Genomic DNA, 10652 nt, shown 5'->3' with positions numbered 1-10652 from the left:
GTATCCTCTGTACAACACTGTAAGTACCCTCTGTGCAACACTGTAGGTATCCTCTGTGCAACACTGTAAGTATCCTCTGTGCAACACTGTAGGTATCCTCTGTACAACACTGTAAGTATCCTCTGTGCAACACTGTAGGTATCCTCTGTGTAACACTGTAAGTATCCTCTGTGCTCTGTACAACACTGTAGGTATCCTCTGTGTAACACTGTAGGTATCCTCTGTGCAACACTGTAGTTATCCTCTGTGTAACACTGTAAGTATCCTCTGTGCTCTGTGCAACACTGTACTTATCCTCTGTGCAGCACTGTAGTTATCCTCTGTGTAACACTGTAAGTATCCTCTGTGCTCTGTACAACACTGTAAGTACCCTCTGTGCAGCACTGTAGGTATCCTCTGTGTAACACTGTAGGTATCCTCTGTGCAACACTGTAGGTATCCTCTGTGCAACACTGTAGGTATCCTCTGTGTAACACTGTAGGTATCCTCTGTGCAACACTGTAGGTATCCTCTGTGTAACACTGTAAGTATCCTCTGTGCTCTGTACAACACTGTAGGTATCCTCTGTGCAACACTGTAGGTATCCTCTGTGTAACACTGTAGGTATCCTCTGTGCTCTGTACAACACTGTAAGTATCCTCTGTGTAACACTGTAAGTATCCTCTGTGCAACACTGTAGGTATCCTCTGTGCTCTGTACAACACTGTAAGTATCCTCTGTGCAACATTGTAAGTACCCTCTGTGCAACACTGTAGGTATCCTCTGTGCAACACTGTAAGTATCCTCTGTGCAACACTGTAGGTATCCTCTGTACAACACTGTAAGTACCCTCTGTGCAACACTGTAGGTATCCTCTGTGCAACACTGTAAGTATCCTCTGTGCAACACTGTAGGTATCCTCTGTACAACACTGTAAGTATCCTCTGTGCAACACTGTAGGTATCCTCTGTGCAACACTGTAAGTATCCTCTGTGCTCTGTACAACACTGTAGGTATCCTCTGTGTAACACTGTAGGTATCCTCTGTGCAACACTGTAGTTATCCTCTGTGTAACACTGTAAGTATCCTCTGTGCTCTGTGCAACACTGTGGTTATCCTCTGTGCAACACTGTAGTTATCCTCTGTGTAACACTGTAAGTATCCTCTGTGCTCTGTACAACACTGTAAGTATCCTCTGTGCAACACTGTAAGTACCCTCTGTGCAGCACTGTAGGTATCCTCTGTGTAACACTGTAGGTATCCTCTGTGCAACACTGTAGGTATCCTCTGTGCAACACTGTAGGTATCCTCTGTGTAACACTGTAGGTATCCTCTGTGCAACACTGTAAGTACCCTATGTGCAACACTGTAGGTATCCTCTGTGTAACACTGTAAGTATCCTCTGTGCTCTGTACAACACTGTAGGTATCCTCTGTGCAACACTGTAGGTATCCTCTGTGTAACACTGTAGGTATCCTCTGTGCTCTGTACAACACTGTAAGTATCCTCTGTACAACACTGTAAGTATCCTCTGTGCAACACTGTAGGTATCCTCTGTGCAACACTGTAGGTATCCTCTGTGTAACACTGTAGGTATCCTCTGTGCAACACTGTAAGTACCCTCTGTGCAACACTGTAAGTACCCTCTGTGCAACACTGTAGGTATCCTCTGTGCAACACTGTAAGTATCCTCTGTGCAACACTGTAGGTATCCTCTGTGCAACACTGTAAGTACCCTCTGTGCAACACTGTAGGTATCCTCTGTGCAACACTGTAAGTATCCTCTGTGCAACACTGTAGGTATCCTCTGTGTAACACTGTAAGTATCCTCTGTGCAACACTGTAAGTACCCTCTGTACAACACTGTAGGTATCCTCTGTGCAACACTGTAAGTACCCTCTGTGCTCTGTACAACACTGTAGGTATCCTCTGTGTAACACTGTAGGTATCCTCTGTGCAACACTGTAGTTATCCTCTGTGTAACACTGTAAGTATCCTCTGTGCTCTGTACAACACTGTAAGTATCCTCTGTGCAACACTGTAAGTACCCTCTGTGCAACACTGTAGGTATCCTCTGTGCAACACTGTAAGTATCCTCTGTGCAACACTGTAGGTATCCTCTGTACAACACTGTAAGTATCCTCTGTGCAACACTGTAAGTACCCTCTGTGCAACACTGTAGGTATCCTCTGTGTAACACTGTAGTTATCCTCTGTGTAACACTGTAAGTATCCTCTGTGCTCTGTACAACACTGTAGGTATCCTCTGTTCAACACTGTAGGTATCCTCTGTGCAACACTGTAGGTATCCTCTGTGTAACACTGTAGGTATCCTCTGTGCTCTGTACAACACTGTAAGTATCCTCTGTACAACACTGTAAGTATCCTCTGTGCAACACTGTAAGTATCCTCTGTGCAACACTGTAGGTATCCTCTGTGTAACACTGTAAGTTTCCTCTGTGCTCTGTACAACACTGTAAGTATCCTCTGTGCAACACTGTAAGTACCCTCTGTGCAACACTGTAGGTATCCTCTGTGCAACACTGTAGGTATCCTCTGTGTAACACTGTAGGTATCCTCTGTGCAACACTGTAAGTATCCTCTGTGCAACACTGTAGGTATCCTCTGTGTAACACTGTAGGTATCCTCTGTGCTCTGTACAACACTGTAAGTATCCTCTGTGCAACACTAAGTATCCTCTGCACAACACTGTAAGTATTCTCAGTTTCTCACTTTCTGAAATGTTAGATGTATTGATATATAGATTTTTTTTTAAAAAGGTAACACAATAACACTGCACCTTGCAATTGTATGTTTTTGTTTTGTTTTTTGCAGCCCCATATAGCTGACACTTGTGTTTATGTGTTTATTGCAACACTGGACTCCACTGTATGTACATTTATAGAGTTCTTTGCCGTTTTTTAAAACAACGTTCTTGTTGAATTTCACTAAATAAAAGCTCAGTATCGGTCAATCAATAACATAAAAAATGCAGCTACATTCACACATACCCACAGACCTGTGGTTCATTTTGTGAATGTGTGACGGGTGGGGGAGGTCAAGAGCCCCCAGACAGTTTCCTAACATTCCTCTGCACCGTTATGTGGTGTTGGACATATCTTACCACAGAGGGAGCTCCGTGGTCCCAGACACTGACTCCATTGTTTCAACAGTGTCTGTCTGTCGGGTATACATCACAGTGACTTGACACCAGTTACATTCATTGTTAAAACTGCGGCTGCAGCTGCCATTGTAGCAAAAACCCTTCTTCCATTTAATACACTCAGTAGTTTCCTTTGTCCGTCTTTGATCTGTTCTTCTTGCAATGTGGCCATTTTCACATTTCCACTCTTTCAGTAATGTTACATATTTTTGTTTGTTCTCAGATACACTCATTTCTTTTTCTGTCTCTTCTTGTTATTCCAAGCAGACATCTTTCCATGCTTCAATATGGCTATATAGATACTACTTTAAAATAATGTTCAGTAGCCCTCATTAGTTAATGTATGAATCCCACAGGAATAACACATGAATACCTCATGCACTTCATCCGAGTTTTGCTGTTAATCACTTGTATAACAAGGGTTTAGGGTCAATGTTATGGTTCATGTGATCAATACCTGTTATATTAATAAATTAATGAGCATTTACTGACCAGTATATTAAAGTGTTGCCATAGGCTGCTGTGTTGGTGGGTACGCTTTGAAAGATCATTCAGGACCCCATGGAGAGCATCCCCCCACTGAAACTCCTAGCACTCTGCAGAGAAGGCAGGGCTAGAAGACAGGGACACTTCCCCCCCTCCTCTGCTGAGGCAGGGCCTGCATGGTCACACCGGTGAGGGGGACAGGATTGTGTGTGTGTGTCCAGTTGACATTTCCAGTGGCAGTGCCCTGTGGTGTCAGTAGAGCAGGTCGGTATCCAATTCTGTCTCTGCAGCATTATGCAGGGGATCACATGTAAAACAAACAGACAAACAACCCCACACACGCCAGCAAACCAAATGCATACAACTAAACATTACTTCTTAAGAAACAAACAACAACAAAAAAGCAAGTTATAATAAATGAAAAAAACAGCCGGAAGGGTGACCACTGGGGACAGGAAGTCCGACAACCTGTAGAAGTAATTAAGAACGAGCGCAGAGGAGGCCGTTGGAGGGATGAGTACGGGTGAACTGCTCTGGCAGTCCCGTTCGGTTTTGTCCTCTTGCGTTTGTTTTTTTCCACTAGAGGAAGACTTTGCCTGCTGTAATGACACCAACATAGAAACGAGATCAGAGCCTGAGCCCCTGTCTGAATTTAGCTGTGGGTCTCTCTCCTCCCCCTGAGTACACAGAGCTGCCCCTGAACACTGACAGCCATGCTCCTCTCGGCTCCCTCCAGCTCCCGCGCACGCCTGCTGCTCTCTGCTTTAACAGGTAAGGGGACCAATTCCACATGTGGGCTTTCTGATCATATTTGTATTGACATGATTCTTTAAAAACAACAACAACAACAACAGCAAACCAAAATCACTTCAGCACAACAAGAAGATGGAGTGGCTGGCAGGGAAAACATGACATGGTTGTATTTGCGCTCCTGACTCCTGACGCCTCTGTGTTTTTGATGTTGTGGTTGGTTGTTGCCTTCCTTGTGTAATCTTTCCACCGATCAAACACAGTCTGACAGAGGCATTTCGGGATCCTTCTGGTCTTCAAGGGGGTAATGATAGTGGGGGTTGAAGCTCGGTGCCTCACTGGGGCAGTTGTTGTTGTTGTTGGTATGTTTGTGTGTTTTTGTTGCTTTTGCTGTGTCAGGAATGCCAGTCACTGCTTTGGCTCAGAAAGTTCAAGCTCTTCCAAAGTCATTATTTCTGTCTGGTACAGAGACAGCCTGTATGCTTTACATATCTATTGTAAATCCCACACTGCGCTGGGATCCCTGCTGTGCTCCCGCATCGCGCCCGCCTTCCCTGGGCCAGACTGCCATGCACAAAGAAAACCATCATATGGAGCGTTCATTGCGTGCGTGCGTGCGTGCGTGCGTGTGCATGCATATATACACGCATATATACACACACACACACACACACACACACACACACACACACACACTGAAAGCTCCATATGATTGTTTTCTTATTATATTTCTTAGTAGATACCAAACAGCTCTGACAACATATTTAGACAGAGTTCTTGCTCATCTGTAGTTTTATACATTTTAATAAATAAAAGTTGGCAAGAGAATGCATTGCACTATCCTGTAAACTGGCCTCCCCATTACAACGGTGCAATTTAGCAGCTGTAGGTTTGTTACATAACATTGGATTTAGGGGACTTTATCCATGTAACTGAGAGCCTGGACACACCTGTGTGTTATTAATGTGCCAGCACGAGCAGTGGAGCTTGTCGCAGCTCTTAGTTTCTCATTTGATCAGTGTATCAATTTTTTGCCCTGACAGTGCGGACACATAGTAATTAAAACCTCGCCTGTCTTAATTGAAGTGAATTAGAGATATTTAAAAAGCAGGACTGGGTGGATGTGCAGAGAGCTGTGATATTTTAAACCATGTGACCTTGGTGATTCTAATTTTAGATTCCAAGTATTTTGTGTCAGTTTTTTGTTCTGCCAGGGCTGGGATAATTTTAGGTATTGGAACCACCCTAATCCCACACTGCGCTGCACACACTGCTGTGCCCCCGCCTTCCCTGGCCAGTGTGTGGGACTGTGGAGACAACCCATCTCACCCTCTCCCCGATTCCCTCTCTCAGTGTGTGAACTTTAACGCCTGAATTATATTTAATGTTTTTTTTATTCACCTGTCTGTCTTTCATTTAATTATAACATCCATGGTCTGTTTGCCATTTAAACCATCCCTGACCAGGGTCCCTCTGGCAGCCAGGAGCAGTGATGTCGTTAATCAGTGACAGCGGTGTATGAGATGATGCTGCTGAACAGCATTTCTCATGTAATGTCTGTAAGGACTGCTGGTGGACACTGATGCAGAGTCACGCATCGTCTCCAAGAGTGTTGTTCTGCGGTGCTCTAAAACTCACCCCATGACCAGTGACTGTGGGAATTATAGCAGGCAATGTTTTTTTTCAATTTATAGCTGAGGTAAATAAAAATAAATAAAAAAAACACACAGAAATCCCCCACACAATTCGGGAGTCAAGTAACAGACACGTATCTGAAAACAAAACAAAACTAAACTGAATGAAAGTGACGTTTTAATACTGGTGGGTTGATACAGCCTTCATGAGGGGAGATTGTCAGCAAGGCTCAAGTTTCAGCTATAGGCAGGTAATAATGGCGTCTCTCCCGGTCCTGTCCCTGCAGTGCTGCTCCTGTGCGGCCATGTGGTTCACAGTGCCACAGTTGCTGGCCCGATGGCCCCTGAGATCTGGACAGCTGGAGCAGGTCAGGTGACGTTCACCACTGTGCCCCCTCCAACAGACCAGGGCACAGCAGGGCAGCAGCCAATACAGGCCCAGGGGCATCCTGTCCTGGAGCAGAGCCCCCCCAAGGAGAAAGCAGTGGAGGGGGAGAACGTGGTTTTCGTCTGCCTGCTGAAGACGGCCGTGGTCTCGTACGTCAGTTGGACGAACCAGCGTCTGGAGGAGAAGCTGACGGTGCTGCAGATGAACAGGACAGATGACGAAGCCTACTTTGGCAGGGCCTACCTGAGCGGGGACCTGGAGAGCGGGGACGCCTCCATGACGCTGCTCAACGTCACCTCCAATGACTACGGCATCTACATCTGCCACGTGGAGCTGGCAAATGGCACCGCTCTCCAGGGCTCCGGCACCAAGCTCAGCATCCGGAAGAGTCTGGGTGAGTGACACCTTCCAGGACGGCCCGTGGCAGCCCAGCTCTGACGGGGCCGGTCATCTGATCTGATACTATTGAATACACAGCATCTTCCCTTACACTTCAGCTGACTACCAATGTTATTTCTGGTAGAGGGCCAGCTTGAGGCCCAAAAAGCAAACACAGCAAGACATACATTTTGTGCAATGATTTCGCCTGAAGGTACTACCAAAGGTGATGTTTTTAAGTCCCAAACAATACCTTACTTTAGTTAGTACAGCGTGGCATGTGTCAGGCAGAGAGAGCCGCTAGAGAGGACAATAGCAGCCTGAGAGAGGCTGAACCCACAGAGCAGGATTCCAGCGCAGAGCCACGTCTCTCGAGATCTATGGCAAGAATGCCAGAGAAACTAGACTGCCTGCCAGTCCAGAAAAGCAGGTGTTTGCATTACTGCGTTTGCAACTGCATTATATAACTGTATCAGGACCTAGGGACCTGATTTAGTTTGATGTTTGGTTGAAAGTGGGGGGTGGGGTAGGAATGCAACATTGAATATGTATTGATAACAAAACAAAACAAAAATAGCACGATTAATAACAATGCTTGAGGTAATTTGTATGTGGATGTGAGAGGCTCGAGGGACTTCCTCAGGAGGCTGGAGCTGGGGGGGTTCCCCACTAACTCTCTCTCACCCCCTGTGTCCTCCAGGCTCCTGTTTCTTTACCCCAAGCTTATTCACAGCACCACTATCCTGTGGGTACAGATTCGGTTTGCTGGGTGGCCTGAACAGTTCATATACTGCCTGATGTCTTGAAGTGATGTCCTATGTAGTATTTGACATAGATCTGCATTAATTTTAACCACAGCCTTACCTCCAGCCAGCGTACTGGGTTGGCAACATCGCAGGCCTGAAACTACTGTGTCCACCCTTAGTAAACAGTATTTAGATGGAGGGGTGTGCTGGGTGTTGTGTGAGAGCCCCCAGGGAGGTGCTGCTCTGATCTGTATGCTCCCCACAGGGCTGTTCGGCATGGAGGAGTCGATCGGGACGATTATCGGGGTGGTGGTGGCGGCGGTGGGGGTGACGGTGGGACTGGTGACCATCATAGTGCCGCAGTTCAGAGAGAAGCTCATGTGTCTCAAGAAATAAACAGGTGCCCCCTTGAGGTGAGTGAACCACCACACGTGAAGACTTTGCCAGCCTTGAAGGCGACTAGCGGTGGGCAGGAGCGTCAGTATCACAGCCCGGAGCATTATCAGAGTCCTTATCCCTGTTTTAGCTGCCAGTCTAAAGGTTGAGAAACAGTAAGTGTGAAGAAATGAATTGATGTGGCGGATTTCACAGGCCCTTGTTAAGCAGTGTCAGATTGCTAGTGTGCTCGGTCCTCAGAGCCATGTTGTCACATGATCAAATATCACCGGCCCACATCCTGCCAGAGAGTCGGACGGGCTGAGTTTTATGTGTTGGCTGTGCACTGTGGGTCTGGCCTGTCCTCTGGCTTTTTCACGGTGACAGTTGTTGGGGTCTGTGCCAGGGGCTGCTGCCACCATCACGTCTCCAGCAGGGAGCCGAGTGACAGCTGCAGGTGACTCTCAGAGCAGCGTGACAGTCACACGCGCCGCCTGTGCCGTCTCGGAGGACTGGCCCCAGCACGACGACCAGTGCTGGACTGCTGTGCCCTTGTCTGTGGGGGGGGCAGTGATGAATGTCCACTCTCCAGTGGGACAGGCCTCTGCAGTAGGATGTCACAGCTAGTGTCTCTTAAATTAACAGTCAGAAATAGATACAATGAGCTCTGGAGACTGAAGGTGGCCAGTGTTACTCAACGCAGTCTCAAAGTGCACAGAAGTGTGTACATGGAACAACTACTTTCTTGTTCTCATATTTTATTATTTAATTCACATTTATTGATATTTCACTCTTACTGTATGAATGTATTCGTATGTTCCCCTGTGACCACACGTGTGTGTTCTCTGAAGAATTCATACTGCCCATGACAGCTTCTCCTCTGCACAGATAGTTGAAGGCTTGTGATGTTTTTGACCTTTGTGAAGAGGTGACCCATCATTTTGTTTTTATGTTCACAGGCCAAGATGGCTGACGGGATGGCCTTGGTGTTCCGGCTCACTCGTTTCCATGACGACTGTTTTATCATTCAGTTTAAAATGTTTTCAGTAAATCGGTTGTGCTCAGTTGATGTTTGGTGCCACAACAGAGCGGGCCAAAGCGCAGGAGTGAGACAGACATTTGGTCTGCTGAAAGACAGGCATCCAAAGCCAGTAAGAGTAAAAATCCCCCTCACACCATTTTAAACTCCTCAGGCTGATTCTGGATGAAAGCCTCATGCCTGAGGTGCTCCGATTCCTGAGTGAAACGATGGTTATTATTTATTTATAGATTTGTTTATGTATTTATTTTAGTGAGCACTTATTTCTCCTTTGAGGACAGGTTTTCTCACCTGTATAACTACAATCTCCAATACTGAGGTCAGTTGTAATGCTTTTACAGCAACCATTGTTTACTGCGTCAGGTGTGCGTAAACTAATCCAGGAGGAATGCTGTGGGACGTGATTGCGGGTGCAAAACTGGCTGGAAGGGGACTGCTCTGGCTCGAGTCCTCTTCCACCCTGCGGTAGCACACACTGCCACGGCCTTGCTCCTCCCTGAAGCCTGCTACTGTGCTGCCCGCATCTCCATCAGAGAGGGACCAATACGAGACAGAAATCCCAAGGTCACTCAGTCTCCCTCCTGCTATTCAGCAGATCACTCACTCCTACCTGAAGTTGTCAGAGACAGTTAACCACTGCTTAGTTTCTTAAAGTAGAACAATAAAGAAAAAAAACATTATGACGTGAATTATAAATGTGTATGATTTAATCAGATTTAGCCATTTCTTCTGCTGTAAACCTTGTCAGTTTGCTGCTGTGTAATCGTCATGGTAAAACCACACAGTAAAGTGTAGGAAAACAAAGTGCTATTGCAGTGGAGGGTGAGGAGGTATAGTGGGGAAACTGTGGGTAAAAACAAAACTGCCAAATGACCATGCAGGTTGAGCTAAACTTTCGTGAGGGTTAACAGTGCTACTGTATGAGCTGCATGAATACTACTGGACCCCCTGGATAGCTGGAGGCTGAAGGAAAGCAATAAACTAATCTAACTAAACAAACACACTAACTAACTTCCTGTAAGGCCAGGCTACAAACAATGCCTGGTCCCGATTGCTGTGTGCGAAGCTTCAATAAAACACACGATACAGGAGGAGCTGCAGGTCTCCCTTTTCCTTTCTGCTTGGTGCTGTTGTGTGTGTGTGCGTGTCTGTGTGTCTGTACTGGAATGACAGGCAGACGCACGCTGTTTTTGTAACCGTTGTGGAAAACCGGAGGGCAGCTGGGAGAGGGAGCGCAGTCCCCTGACAGGCCGCACACCAGCCAGGGGCTTCGCAGAGAACAGACACATTCCAAGTGCACTGCCCCTCGCATTCCTACAACCGTTTCAAGTAAGGCGGCTTCTGATCCTGCTTTCGCAGCCTTCGTGTCTCGACCGGATTTTGTAAACTGGCTGTGACCACAGGGGGGCTGTTTGTCATTGGGGTCTCTAGGTGCATCTGTAAATGATATCGCACAGACACAACCCACACGCCATCTTGGTAATGAATGCAGGGGGGCAGACGGGACGCAGAAACTCGGTTTGAGTCCATCGGGCACAGCGTTGACGGAAGCAAAATGCCCTGTAACCACGAGAGTCCAATTCATGCTTGGGATTTCTGCGACTATTATACCTGCTTTCCGTGTGCTAATGATCTTTTTAGTCTTCAGAAAGAACTGTGCCGAAGGAACCTGTGGGACACCTGTAGTGGAAAAAATGCTGACAAAAAAACTAAAC

The 10652-nt window shown here is 46.6% G+C and overlaps 1 protein-coding gene across 1 annotated transcript; it reads left to right on the top strand.

Annotated features, from left to right (window-relative positions):
• Positions 1-4109: 4109 nt before the first annotated feature.
• Positions 4110-10031, top strand: LOC136746512 (uncharacterized). Its single transcript, XM_066699064.1, has 4 exons — positions 4110-4398; positions 6299-6793; positions 7789-7936; positions 8858-10031. Exons 1-3 carry the CDS (start codon positions 4341-4343, stop codon positions 7917-7919), a joined length of 684 nt encoding a protein of 227 aa, XP_066555161.1. The 5' UTR covers positions 4110-4340; the 3' UTR covers positions 7920-7936; positions 8858-10031.
• The last annotated feature ends 621 nt before the right edge of the window (positions 10032-10652 follow it).

Source organism: Amia ocellicauda, chromosome 3 (assembly GCF_036373705.1).
Source record: "Amia ocellicauda isolate fAmiCal2 chromosome 3, fAmiCal2.hap1, whole genome shotgun sequence".
NCBI classification, from domain to species: Eukaryota; Metazoa; Chordata; class Actinopteri; order Amiiformes; family Amiidae; genus Amia; species Amia ocellicauda.
Note: the sequence above shows the minus strand (reverse complement) of the source record. Positions and strands in the feature narration are given on the sequence as shown.

Bases quoted from the DNA above. Each gene is read 5' to 3' on its own strand.
- LOC136746512 (XM_066699064.1), top strand. From the start codon at position 4,341: ATGCTCCTCTCGGCTCCCTCCAGCTCCCGCGCACGCCTGCTGCTCTCT. The intron at 4,399-6,298 runs GTAAGGGGACCA...CTGTCCCTGCAG, and splicing joins GCTGCTCTCTGCTTTAACAG to TGCTGCTCCTGTGCGGCCAT. The intron at 6,794-7,788 runs GTGAGTGACACC...TGCTCCCCACAG, and splicing joins CAGCATCCGGAAGAGTCTGG to GGCTGTTCGGCATGGAGGAG.